This window comes from Culex quinquefasciatus, chromosome 3 (assembly GCF_015732765.1).
Source record: "Culex quinquefasciatus strain JHB chromosome 3, VPISU_Cqui_1.0_pri_paternal, whole genome shotgun sequence".
NCBI classification, from domain to species: Eukaryota; Metazoa; Arthropoda; class Insecta; order Diptera; family Culicidae; genus Culex; species Culex quinquefasciatus.
The window spans coordinates 73,082,390-73,096,154 of NC_051863.1; the positions used below are offsets into that span (position 1 = coordinate 73,082,390).

Genomic DNA, 13,765 nt, shown 5'->3' on the forward strand with positions numbered 1-13,765 from the left:
ACAAATATGTTTTGTTATCAAATTTGGCTTTAAACAACAATAAAACCTAATAGACATTTAAAGACATTTTTATCCGAAAAAGATCAGAGAAAACGTTTCAAAAACCACTGTAAACATAAAAATAATGAAAAAAAGTAATTTTGATGCATATTTTTCAGCATAAATGGTTGATCGAAACTAAACAAAAGATTTGTTTACAGTTGCTGATAAAACCACGCATGTTTATTTAAAAAAATGTTTTGTTCTTGATTTATTATAATAAAATATCATATCAAACTGCAATTTTGATGCTTCAGTTAAGTTCAATTGACTATAGTTTTGATTAATTATAATTTTTTAAGGCTTCAGCATTTTTGGTACTTTTAACATGAAATAGTTATATTTATACTCACAATTGAAAAAAAAAATGCGTTTAGGTTGATAACAACAAGCATTTATTGTATGTTTAAGAGATTTTTTTGATTAAATACACAGTTTTCTTCATTTTTGAAGGCCTAATTAACAGGGGTCCACTTTTGGAAAAGTTTGGATGTTCGTTGTCCTATGTTGGACCCCTCTAATTTTTGCTCGAAAATGAGCAGTTCTTCGCTTTATTTTAGTAAAATTCCTTAAACTTACATTATTTCGACTTGCTGAAGTTAAATAATCAGTCAAAAAATGATTGGATAGTTAATTCAATCATAAACTATAAATGCAGTTTTGTTGTGAAAATGTTAGTGGCCATGGCTGATTTTAGATGTCGAACTCAAAACACTTATTTTGGTGAAAAGGACAACTCAATATCAGTCAACATTGATTCAAATGATGCTGAACGTGCCAAATAAAAGATTTGTAGACAACAACACGCTTGAAATTGTGATTTTATTGATTTTTTCATCAGAAACCCTTCAGAGGGTACACCATAGGAAATGGGTTCACTAATGGATAACGTACCCTACCCCCTAGCTCGATTCTCCAAGCAATTTAAGAAACTGTGCCAATTTTGAGCCAAATCGGTTAAGGTTTAAGGGTTTCTTTTTATCACTGTAGTTTGCATAAGAAAATTTGCAAAAATATATGAGGAAAAGCGAAAAAAAAAATTTATGAAACATTTTATGATAACCCGATTTTACGATCTACCCTTAATCCATAATCGATTTCGCTCGAAATTTTTACAGTTATTTTGTTTTGCCTAAGAAATTGAACCAGGGGTTTGTTAAAAAAAAGTTGGTTAATAATACACAATTATATATCAAAAATCGAATCGAATCTACGTTATTTACGTGTTAGTTTGTTCAATACAACAGTTCAAGTGTACAATATTGTCTCTGCTAAATCAGTCTCAATAATAGATGACACAGTGCTGAAACCTAAACCTGATGCCCGTTTACCATTCCTAACTCAGCTCTCGGTTTCAGTCCTCTAATTCACACTCTCCGCTTGCTTCACAGGTCTTGCGGAGGCCGCCCGAGGTCGGGGCAACTCGAGTGCCAATTCATTAGTGTCCGGTCGCCGGCCTTGGCTGTCGGTGCTGCTCGTACTGCTGGCCTCCTCGATATTGGCAACACTGGGCTCGGCCAACAGATGACAGCACCACCACCGGCACCCAAACAGGACGACGACGACGACGACGACGAGGATGGTGTTAGCATAAGTCAGCGCCACTGTCGGGGCAGTAAATGGTACGGCACAAATGGTGTGAGTGTGTGTACTTGTGAAGGTGTGCATGGGTGCGTGTGCGCAATCGGCCAAATTAAGGTGAGAAATCGAGTGTGAGTATGATCGAGAGTGTGAAAATCACAGCTGAGCTACTTTTGCTACAATAATGGCGAAGAGAAAAGAAAGAAAAACTGAATTTAAGATAATAACAATACATGATAGCTAATTGATAACGGAAGAAAAATCCAAAACACAAAACCAAACTATTGAATCCATTCTCCTTCTCTGTGCGTAAATCAAAGTGAAACGAAAAGCTGCTTGTAGAATGTTACACAAACAAAAACCAAAAGAAAAACGAATCGATTGTAATCCGCAAGATCGAATGTAAATTTTAACGACTAAACATAGATACTGCTTATACCATACACACACACACACACGCACGCGTGCTGACAAAAGAAGACAGGTTAAGAAACAAAAGAAACTGAAAAGCTTATAAGCCCATCTATCAAGAAACGAATCGCAAACACTCAAACTCACAGACACATCAACGAAAAATAAAAGCTCTCAAAAGGCGGAAAAAAGTTAAGTAAAAATCATCATGCATAATCAGCTGGAAATTGTAGACTGAAAATTAAGTACTGGGGAAGGGAGAAGAGGAGAAAGTCAAACAAGAGGATTTTAAAGGATTATAAAATTGCCAACCAGAGAGCGCCATCACACGGCTGCTGCTGCTGCTGCTGGGCGAGGTGGTGTGAGTGCCACGGCAAAGCTTTGACGTCTCTTTCGCGCGTACACATGCTCCCATAAAGCTTTCAGAAGCGCCATAGTTACAGTTCGGCGCCATAGATGAGAGAGGGAAATTTTTAAAGCTTTATAATGGTGTTGAATGATGAAAGTCTGAATCAACTTTGATTATAATGCATCCATCAAAATGCAATAAAGTTTGTTATTGCAAGACCCGGATAAGCGCACTGGGCGAGAGGGGCGGGGAAGACGAAGGGGTCGTGCAAATAGATGGTGGTGCTGCCAGGGAGGTTCTTGAGCGGAGAATTGAAATTTAATAATTAGTTAATTTATTTAATAATTCATAAACACAAATTGGAACTCATCAAAAGCAATTATATTTCCAAACTAATTTTTAGAGAAATAAAAATGTATGTGTTTGAAGATTTGAACAAGTCAACGTTGTCATGCAATCTTGCCGCACGTCGCTTTTTGACATTCTGAGAGAAAACGCGTTTTATTGTTTGACCATGAATAAACAAAAAAAAACAAGAGCAAGCAATGTAAACAATGACAAACACGTTTTTTTAGGCTGACCATTCTGAGCATTGTCCCGAAGTCTAGTTGAATTAAGATGCCAGAACAGTAGTCGGGCATGTACGTGTGTCAAACGCCAAACGCCGTGTGTCGATCATTTTTCTTTTCTTGTCAAGATATCTCCGAAAATTACGTTCTTAATCAAAACCCAATCACTTTTTTTGGGATCAACAAAAGTGATCATTAGGGTGACAGGAAAAATTGAAATTTTGAGATAGGGTGTTTTAACCATTAGTGGACCCCCTAGTAGAGCCGAAGCACATTTTCCAAAAATTTTCAATATGTTCAGCACTTTTTCATAGCTCTTTGTACAAAACAATGAAAACTGTAGACTTTTCAACAGTTTTGACTATTTGTTGCATTAGTTTATTTGTTTTTGAGCAGAAAAATAGCCATGTACGTGTGTCAAACGCTTTGTGTCAAAACGCCTTCTGACCTGAAATCTCTTTGGCCAGTTTGCGCAATTTCAAAGTGTGTCGAGATAGCACGACAAGCTGAAAAAAAATTATAAAAAGTGTGTGATGGCCAAAAGGTGCTAAAGGTGTTGATTTTTTGACAGATTTGAACCTTAAAATTAGGCTCAGATTTTTTTATTATTGTTCAAACTGTTTTCTTAGCTTAATGACCCATTGTACGACCACAAAGAATTTAAAATGGTTTTTAAAATCAAATATAAGAAATGAGATTTGTGGCCTTTCTTGACAGAAAGTATCTTTGATTTGCGTGAGACTTTGTCCGAAGACATAATTTTTGTCCATTTTCAGATATCTCGTGTCAGAGGCGCCCCCTAGTGGCAGGGACCTTTTTGCCATTGGAATAGTCGTGTTTTTCAGTCATTAGCAGTGATGATTAGCAAAAGAGAAATTCTCTACGAAATCGGCCGATTAAGACCAATTCTATTTTTTGTATTTTTTTATTTGGCTCAAACTTTGTGGGGGTCTTCCCTATGACCAAAGAAGCTATTTTGTGTCATTGGTTCACCCATACAAGCCTCCATACAATTTTGGTAGCTGTCCATACAAAAATGATACGTAAATATTCAAACAGCAGTAGCTTTTGAGTGAATTTTTTGATCAAGTCTTCAGCAAAGTTGTAGGTATTTTTTGAGGACTATTGTGAAAAATAGGTACGGGACCATCCATAAACCACGTGGACACTATTTTAAAAAAATGTCAACCGCTCCCCCCCCCCTCGTGGACAATTGCCCATACAAAAAAATCTTTTTTATATGGATCGTGGACAATTGCCATACCCCCTATAGTGTCCACGTGGTTCATGGATGGTCCTTATAAGGAAAAAAAATGCCAATGTTTTTATTAACTTTTTTTTTACAAAACCTAAATTTCCCAAAATACGTATTTTTTTATTTTCGAGATTTTTTGATCTCACAGAAAAAATCAATTCTCGAAACCGTGAAGTCAGTTCACGATTCTGAGAACCACGAAGGAATATATTCACGTTTATGGTGCAAATGCACCATTAGGGTGTAATATCAAAATCGATTTTCCAGCACAGCACTTTTCCAGTTCCTTTTGGGGTCCTAAACAACTCCCCAAAGTTTGGGCATGATTGGTTTAGTCCTCACTTTGCGCAAAGCGATTCAATTTTCCATATAAATTTGTATGGGAAAAACCATTTTTTTGAATTTTGATATTTATAAAATCCACGTTTCAAGCTGTACTAAATCCGGATTCATATTCGGATGCTCTGAAAGGTGCTCTACAACTTTCCCGAAAGAGTATGGTGCTAGCATGTCCCTGAAAGAAGATACAGCGTCCTCAAAACTCGTCTAAAACGTGATTTTCGAGCAAAAAACACGTTTTAGACGAGTTTTGAACACGCTGTATCTTTTTTTAGGAGCAAGTTAGCACCATACTCTCTTCGGGAAAGTTGTAGAGCACCTTCCAGAGCATCCGAATATGAATCCGGTTTTAGTACAGCGTGAAACGTGGATTTTATAAATATCGAAATCCAAAAAAATGGTTTTTCCCATACAAATTTATATGGAAAATTGAATCGCTTTGCGCAAAGTGAGGATCGTTCCCAAAAGGAACTGAAAAATTGCTGTGCTCGCTAAATTTGGACAACTTTATTTTTTTCCATACAACCATATTACACCCTAATGCACCATACTCATGAATAAATTCCTTCGTGGATCTCACATTCGTGAACTTAATTCACGATTACGGGAATTGATTTTTTTCTGTGCTGTTTTAGGGGACAAAAATCCGCAACTGTCAAGCCATAGAGATGTATGGTCAAAAAATCTGCCGCTCAGTTATGAATTTTTGAAAAAATAGTGTTTTTTGGGAAAAAATAAAAATTTCATAAAAATCAAATGTTGATTTTTTTTATGCAAAATTGAATTTGCAATAAAAAAGTGATATACAGATTTTTTTGATAAAGGGCTTCGTTTTCATGTTAAAGTCACAGAAAATGCGATATTAGCGAAATATTTGCAGTTTTTCGATTTTCAAAAATAGTGACCATGAGTGACCATTTCTGAAAATATATTTTTTAAGGTATAGAAAATTTGCTATAAAATTTTCTAAGAGTCATTAAAGATTCGACCTCTGATTTCTAACATCGATATCGCAGAAATTAATGGTCAATGTCAAAACATAAAACATTCGTGAAATTTTCCGATCTTTTCGAAAACAATATTTTATTTTTTTTAAATCAAGACTAACACTTGAAAAGGGTGTAATATTGAATGTTTGGCTCATTTGAAATGCTAGCTTTGGCTAAAAATTTTGTTTTCGAAAAGATCGGAAAATTTCACGAATGTTTCATGTTTTAACATTGAAATCGGACCATTAGTTGCAGAGATATCGACATATGAAAATGGTGCGTTGTTTGGGTGGGACTTCAATTTTCCTGTTTCTTTTCCTTTATGCCGCCGGCTGTATGTCAGCAACCAGAGGTCCAATCTTCAATGTCTCGTAGACAAATTTATAGCTTATTTTCTGAACTTTTTAAAAAATAAAAATGGTGTAAAAATTTAAAGCACGATTAGGTGGCATACTCAAAATTCCCAAACAAAACAACGTATTTTTCGTCAGAAAATTTAAAAAAAAACTCATGCCATTTTGATGTACCCAGCTTTAAAAATCGCTTTAAAAAGCGTGAATTCTCGGCAAAAGAAATTTTGATAGCCAGCTTGTTTATGTCGAAAATCTCGGCATTCATGGAAATGAATTAAACCGAAAATCTCGGCATTTATCATAATAAAAGTTGAAAAACATTATTCCACTTATTTTTAAAACATTATGCATGCATGTTTTCATATTTATTGGTAGTTCTTTTTTTGTATAATCTGGTACAATCTGAACCAGAATGAATCTCCTCCTACCAAGCGCCATCGTCAAGGAAATTCCTTGGTAAAAGCTGTAAATGAAAGACCCTTTAGATTAATTTTTCACTTACCAATTTTATTAAACATGTTTACCTAGCTTTCAATTAGATTTTTGTTAAATTTAACTGACGAACTTCGGCATATTGCTAAGATCTGCCGAACTATCGGTTAAATTAAATTTAACCGAGAATATTGGGACAATGATTTTTTTTTCTGCCGAGAATTCGGGATAATATCACCTTGTTGAGCACGTTCGGCACATATTTCTGTCAAAGTCGAAAATTGATTCTGAGTGTGTAAACTATTGAGTTTTAAAAGATTTGTATAATAAACAAAGTTCAATCTGTTTGCTTTATTAGTGGTTTTTAAACCGCCTTAAGTTTATGGGGTATTCAAAATTTAAAAAACAGACTGATAAATTAGTTTATTCGACCTTGTATACAAAACTTCAGAAGTCAACTAAGATATTTTTTAATATTTTCTTATTGTTATTTTTAAATATTTTCTTATCGTTATTTTCTAATATTTATACATATTTTTCCCATAAATATATAAAATATTCGAAAAACAGAACTTTTTCAGTAAAATTAAAAATTAGCGATGTACATCAAGCAGAGCAATTGAATCAAGAATTGTGTTACAGACATTTCAGTATCTTCAAAACTACGGGAACTATTGATATAATTTTGATTCATCTCTTAAGTGCTGTCTACAAATTAACTAACAACAAAGTTTGTTTATTTTTACATTCAGATTGTTGCAGCATTGGGTCAGTAAGTTTGACAATTTGGGATAAGAATACAATTTTTTTTTTGATTGCTGTGCACCATTAAGTGGTTATATTTTGAAAACGGTGCACTTTTTAATTTGATTTCACATTTAAAAGTGATATTAATTTTTTTTTATTCTAGTTACAAAATTAAGTACAAAAATTAAATAAATTCTTTTCAATGGCTTTAAAGTTGTGGTTTTTTCTCCTGATACAAAAAATAACAAAAAAAAAAAAAAAAATAAAAGGAAAAATGAACAAATGTTTCTGAAAAGTTCTCATATACAACTTTGCTGAAGACACTAAACCGATCAGGAAATTCCTTCAAAAGATACAGATTTTCGAATACCTACGTAGCATTTACCATTAGGCTTTTTTCCATAAAGTACGTCACGCTAAAGTCAGCCAAATAGTTTTAAATTAGGGTCTTTGAACTTTTGACCTTTGGAAAATTTAGAGTTGATTTTCAAAAACCACAGAAAAAGGTCTTATTTATTTTCATAAGTAAAAGATGAGTCGAGATGAGTGAAAAAATACTAATGAAATATTTTGGAAAGTAAATTTATGTTTTTTCGACTGTACAAGAATAAGTTTACACAATCCACACTCAAAACACTTAGCATTTCTCATTTTCACCTCAGTTCAAGGACCACCCTAGCAAAGGCACCAAACGGTAGAAAGAGCAAGGAAAACACCGAAGAGAAAAGAAGAAGTGTGTAGGAAAAGCGCATCACGAGGAAAATCCGGAAAATTGTTTCCTCCCTCTGCACCAGGAAAAGGAGGAAAAAGCGCACTCAAAAAGCATCAAACAAAGAAGAAGAAGAGGAAAAAAAGCGATCCCTCAGAATGAGCTAATGTTGCTCAGAGCGCCGGGCAATGTGTGCGCGGGAATGATGGAAAGGCGCCCGAAAGGAACGACTTTGGAGTTTTGTGAGAGAAAAAGCTGAGCCCCGCGCAAAAAGGCAAGCTTGCTGAAAAGTGCACGTTGTGGAAATTAATGACACCTCACGTCCATTGATGGTGGGGTGGGCTGCCAGGCAAATTGAATGCTACTCTCGGAGCAAAAGGCGCTCTTTGAAAATGGTAGTTTTTTTTTTTGCTCAGCTTTTCCCAGCCACTCACTGATGGTTTTTGGTGGCTGACTGGCTGGTGGTTGATCACTGATGTCGGCTGATTGATTATTAATTTTTGGTTGCTTTATGGTGGTGGATTGAGGAAAGTCAATTTGCATCACTATTATTTGAGTGCTGGATCATTGGTAGAGATTTTGGCTTTCAGATGAGGTGATGTATTTTTTTGTGTGATAAGAACATCTTTAATTTGCATACTGAGCTCAATTCTTTGATAGTTGATATACTTCAAATTAACTATATTTAGTTTGGTTGACATGATTCGACAGTCAATTTCGTTAGGATAGTTTTTTGTGTAATAATCCATAAGGGTATTTCTTCTTTCCATTTGAGTAAAATTTCCTAAGAGATTCTAGGAGGTATACACAGAAAAAAACGATTCCCGTAATTGTAAATTGTGTTCATAAATTTGAGAACCACGAAGGAATTTAATCATGAGTATGGTGTATTTGCACTATAATATGGTTCTCAAATTCATAAACACAATTCGTCGCTAACATTTCAAAAAGCGTCAAAAACGTAAGTTTTGCGTGAGACATAGCACTTATTGAAATGTTATCGATGAATTCGCGATTTCGAGAGTTGATTTTTCCGTGTACCAAACACTTCTGAAAATTTCCGATTAAAAGTTTTCCAACAGAATTTTTAGCAACAAAAGGACCATCAGTAACATTTCTTCAATTTTTAATTAGAAAAAAATCTCATTGAAATTGAAACCATAAATTTCAATGAGATTTTTTTCTAATTAAAAAATTGAAGAAATGTTACTGATGGTCCTTTTGTTGCTAAAAATTCTGTTGGAAAACTTTTAATCGGAAAGTTTACCAGCATTCAAAAAATTACGCACAAGTTTAAATTTATGTATCGCCGCTGGCCCTAAAATTCATTAACATTGAATTAAAAAGTATTGTTATATTTTTTTCAACAATATTCTTAATTTATTATGCATTTTATTTAACTGCAAAACGCCTAAAAATTTAAGATATTTATGAATTCTGTTTAAATAACACAACAACAAATTTCTCATTAAAAATGTGTTTTTCTTTAATAAAATATTGAAATTTGTAGAGTATTAAATAATTTAGTTTTTGCATTACATTCGTAACAACAGTTTACGTACCGTCAACAGGGGTGATTGGGTCATATAAAAATGCAGAGATTTGTGTAACCCAATGTCACCCCTAATGACGGTAAATTTGAAAAAAAAAAATTATGATGGAAACTACTTCTCTTCACGCTCAGTATGATTTCAAGCCATTTCATTCGTAATTAAGTTTTATTATTCAATAGTAAAAACCAATAAAAGTACTTCATTCCATTTATATGTTGCGCGTACTTTATATCATTTCAAATGTTCCGACAGTGACTTTTTTCGGGTACATTTTTTTCAACCTAAAGTCTGAAATTTTGCAGCGAACACTTTTTCATGATTGTTTTTTAGTGCCGTCATCAATCAAATGGGGTAAATTGACACATTTAACGCCAAATTTCTATCTCATCACCGTTTCAGGCTGCAAATTATTGAAAAACACCTCTTTTTTCGCATGTTCAAAAATGGAAGGAGCCGTACCGCCCCTCCGTCACGAGATATCAAAAAAACGATCAGGGTTACCCCTTAGGAAAAAAAATCACGCAAATCGAAGAGGTGTCGGGGCAACATTTCCCGATTTCGTGTCAGCTCAATTTAAGAAATTTGTTAAAATCACATTTTGTATAAAAACACATTTCCGAATCAGAAAACTTTTAGTTTTAAAAAGAGGTTCGCTCACGGTTTCATAGCAATAACAATATCGTGAAATTTGGATCTCAAGAGAAATTTTTGACAGTTCGTTATAAAATTGATATGTTTATATATCAAAATTTTTGTAATTGTCTGTTCTACAACTTTGTAGAACATTGTTGCACTCTAAAAAATAACCCTGCAAAGTTAGAAAAAAACACGAAATTTTAAAATTAAAAAAAAATGTTCTAAATGAAAAAATGACCCTATGGGTCAATGTAGATTCGAAAAGTAGGGTAGAGTAGTAATCAATGAGACACGGGTAACAATGATAAAATGACTCTCACAAGTCGTAGTTTCAAGCAATCAGGCTCATATTTTGAAAAGTTATTCATAAATGTTTGATACTGGGGTGTAAAAGTAAATTATGGACAAAAAAATACTTTTTCGCTCGTAGGCTGCCATTTACACCAGAACTAATATTTTTTTTATTATTAAGTTGAAAACCAAAAGTGTCTTATTGATGACTACCCTACCCTACATTGAATTTTCCTTAAAATGACATGTTCCAAAAAATTTTACAGTTGAGTGCCAGCGTTTTTAAAACTTTTTTTTTGTGTTTTTTCGATGAAAATTACGTTTTTGTCGGAATTCTGAGTACGCCATTAAATCGGGCGTCTAATTTTACATAAAAGTCCCTTTAACACCAAATTTCTATCTCATCACCGTTTCAGGCTGCAAATTATTGAAAAACACCTCTTTTTTCGCATGTTCAAAAATTGAAGGAGTCGTACCACCCTTCCGTCACGAGATATCATAAAACGGACCTCGGATTTGTGATCAGGGACAAATGTTACCCCTTAGGACGAAGGTTCATGCAAATCGAAGAGGGGTCGGGGCAACTGCTGTGTGAGTTGGCGGAGAATTACCCAAATGTTATATTTTTATGTTGGGAACTTTAAACCTCATGCGTCAACCTGACTCGTTGTAGCGCAAATTTGAGTTGTACTGTGATTATGCTCAAAAAATCTAAATGCAGACAAATTATTCGCTCTACAGCATTGTCTTGGAGTTTCCTATTGTAAGATTCTACTCGGAACTAGGTGTCCGAAGGCTTGATTGTTAAGGAAATTGCAAGCCTCTTTTTACACCTTAGCTTCCATTCATCCCGGGATTCCAACTGACGACCTTTGTATTGTGAGTCCAACTGCCAACCGGCGACTTCACCGACACCGAACAGGAAAGTTTTCAAGAAAATGTGATTTTAGAGATATTTTAGTGAAAATACCAATTTCAGAAATTAATAACAACAGAACTCATTTTCTCCGATGCTTTAATTATTTAATTGGATTTCACATCTTTTTGAACCAGATTTGGTTTTTTTTTTGAGACATTTATTTATTTCTACGTACTATAATCGAGTTCTTCCATAATCCTATGATTATGAAATAAAACAAAACAAAAAATCAAAACTTGGTCTCATTCGAGATTAGTTTCACTTATACTATCAATCAGTGTAATCAACAAACTACTAGGGGAAATAAACCCATTTAAATCCCTCTAAGCCATTCGACCAATTCTCATCACTTTTGCCGTTTTCCGCTATTGAATCAACATTTTCAGATGTATCAACAATGGAAAGTTGCTTGCTCACTTTTATTTGAGCTATTTATTACTTTGGAACAGTGAAAAACACTTTATGAAAGCTGTAATTCATTCAAAGTGCTGATAGGCCGATAATAGAAATAGGCTGAAAACGGGTATAGTTCCCCTAACTAGTTCAAGAACTAAAGATTACCAAATTTGCTCAGGCAAAATAAAAAAAAATCCAGGTGTGCCATCATGCGCGTTGCAACACATTGCACCTCGAAGCTCCCGCTTGGCTCCAAAAGCGTTCTGCGAATTTCCACATTTCCCGCGAAATGTCTGAAAAGCTTACAGCACTGTAAATAAACGTGGCCAAAGTGGTGCCGAAAACGCTGCAGTAAGAAGGAAAAACACACCGTGTACATAACCGACAAAAGGGGCGAAAAACCAGAAGCTTACAATTTATGACTGAATTTTATTCAGAGGGCGTGTAATTAATTATGAAAATTAATGATGTCTACGTTACAGCTTGTACAGTCCGTGCGATTACGCTCCGGGAAGACAGTCGGGATTTACGCCGTAACTGCTCACCACTTTTTTTTTGTTTTGCCAAATCTGCTGCTGATGTAATTCGGCTTAAATTTGTACAATGTAGAATCACGCGAGGCAAAACGTTTCACTATAATGCGATCGTCAACATGCGCTGTTTACAGACGGAAATTTAATCCTGAACGCAAACTAAAACCGTAAATTTGACGTGACGATGCATTACATCATGTGCGCGTCGAGTTATCTCCCTCGAAATAATGACGAACCACTTTTGGATCGGAACCGTAACATTTCAACCAAACATGTTATGTAAATATGTGCTACGTTTAACGCGTGTAAACTTCCAGGAAAGGGAAAACAAGTGGTGAGAAAATCCACGAAATTTGCGGTGAACGATTTGAAAAGTGCAAATAATCACACTTTTGTAAATGCGAAAAATCAACAGAAAACTAAATTTAGCAAATAAAACCCATCCCTAACTCATTTACAAGTAAAACAAGAAGAAGAAAAAAAGTCACGAAACAAATCGAACGCAACCGGAAACACATCATAGCCAAGCAACGTAAAACTACACAGAGGAATTATGTACATATTATATAAAGTGTTATAAAACTGTTTCAATAAATCAGATGATGAAAAAAAAACAAAGTGAAAAAAAACAACACAACCACCGTGCGTATTTGATGTAAATGATAAATGACCCACATGGCCCTCATCGTGGGAGTGAATCCCCAGGATCAGACCATAACTTGTTCCCCCCTGTTCCTCATTCATTTTGTGTTCAATAGTTGGTCTTCGGAGAGGCGAGAGTAGGTTGATGGCATATTATCCCTTGAATAGAAAAGTTTTCCACTCATTCGCTCGCTGGGTAAGGTTTTTTCCACACGTTCAAAACCCTTGTCTGCTGCTGGGAGTACTTTTAACATGATAACAGGTTTTGTGCAATGGTAAGTATTTTTGGAAAAAAAATTCTATAGTTTAACAGTGGAAAACTTAAAAATGTTGGAACGATCAACTCGCTGGGCGTTACGGAATCAATCGGGATGATTATTGTTTTCTGTGATTTTTAAAGATGAAAGAAAAAAAAATTATTGCAATATGGGTATCAAATGATCAGGTTTTTTTCATACATTTTGGATGTAATAACAACATTTTAAGAAAATACACAAAATTTTCACAAAACTACGTTTTTTTGAAAAAAAAAACTCCAAATTTCAATTTTTACAATATGGGTATCAAACGATCGGTTTTTTTTTTCATACATTTCGAATGTAATAACAACATTTTTAGAAAATACTCAAAATTTTCACAAAACTTCGTATTTTCGAATAAAAAACTCAAAATTTCCGTTTTTACAATATGGGTATCGAACGATCGGGATTTTTTTATACATTACGAATGTTATTAAAAAAAATGAAAATACTTAAAAATTTCACAAAACTACGTATTTTTGAAAAAAATGATACCCATATTGTTAAAAACTGAACTTTTGAAAAGTTTTACAAAAATACGTAGTTTTGTGAAAATTTTGAGTATTTTCAAAAAAATATTATTATTACATTCGGAATGTATGAAAAAATATCGGGATTGATACCCACATTGTAAAAATGGAAATTTTGAGTATTTTATTCGAAAATACGTAGTTTTGTGAAAAATTTAAGAATTTTCTAAAAATGTTGTTATTACATTCGAAA

General features: G+C 34.2%; 1 protein-coding gene across 1 annotated transcript in view; it reads left to right on the forward strand.

The window, feature by feature from the left end:
* Nucleotides 1-3,280, forward strand: part of LOC6050902 (lachesin) — a 191,470-nt gene extending 188,190 nt beyond the window's left edge. Inside the window, exon 9 of the mRNA XM_038261870.1 lies at nt 1,431-3,280. Coding sequence (XP_038117798.1) covers nt 1,431-1,567 — 137 coding nt within the window. The 3' untranslated portion in view covers nt 1,568-3,280. The remainder of the gene's footprint in view (nt 1-1,430) is intronic.
* The last annotated feature ends 10,485 nt before the right edge of the window (nt 3,281-13,765 follow it).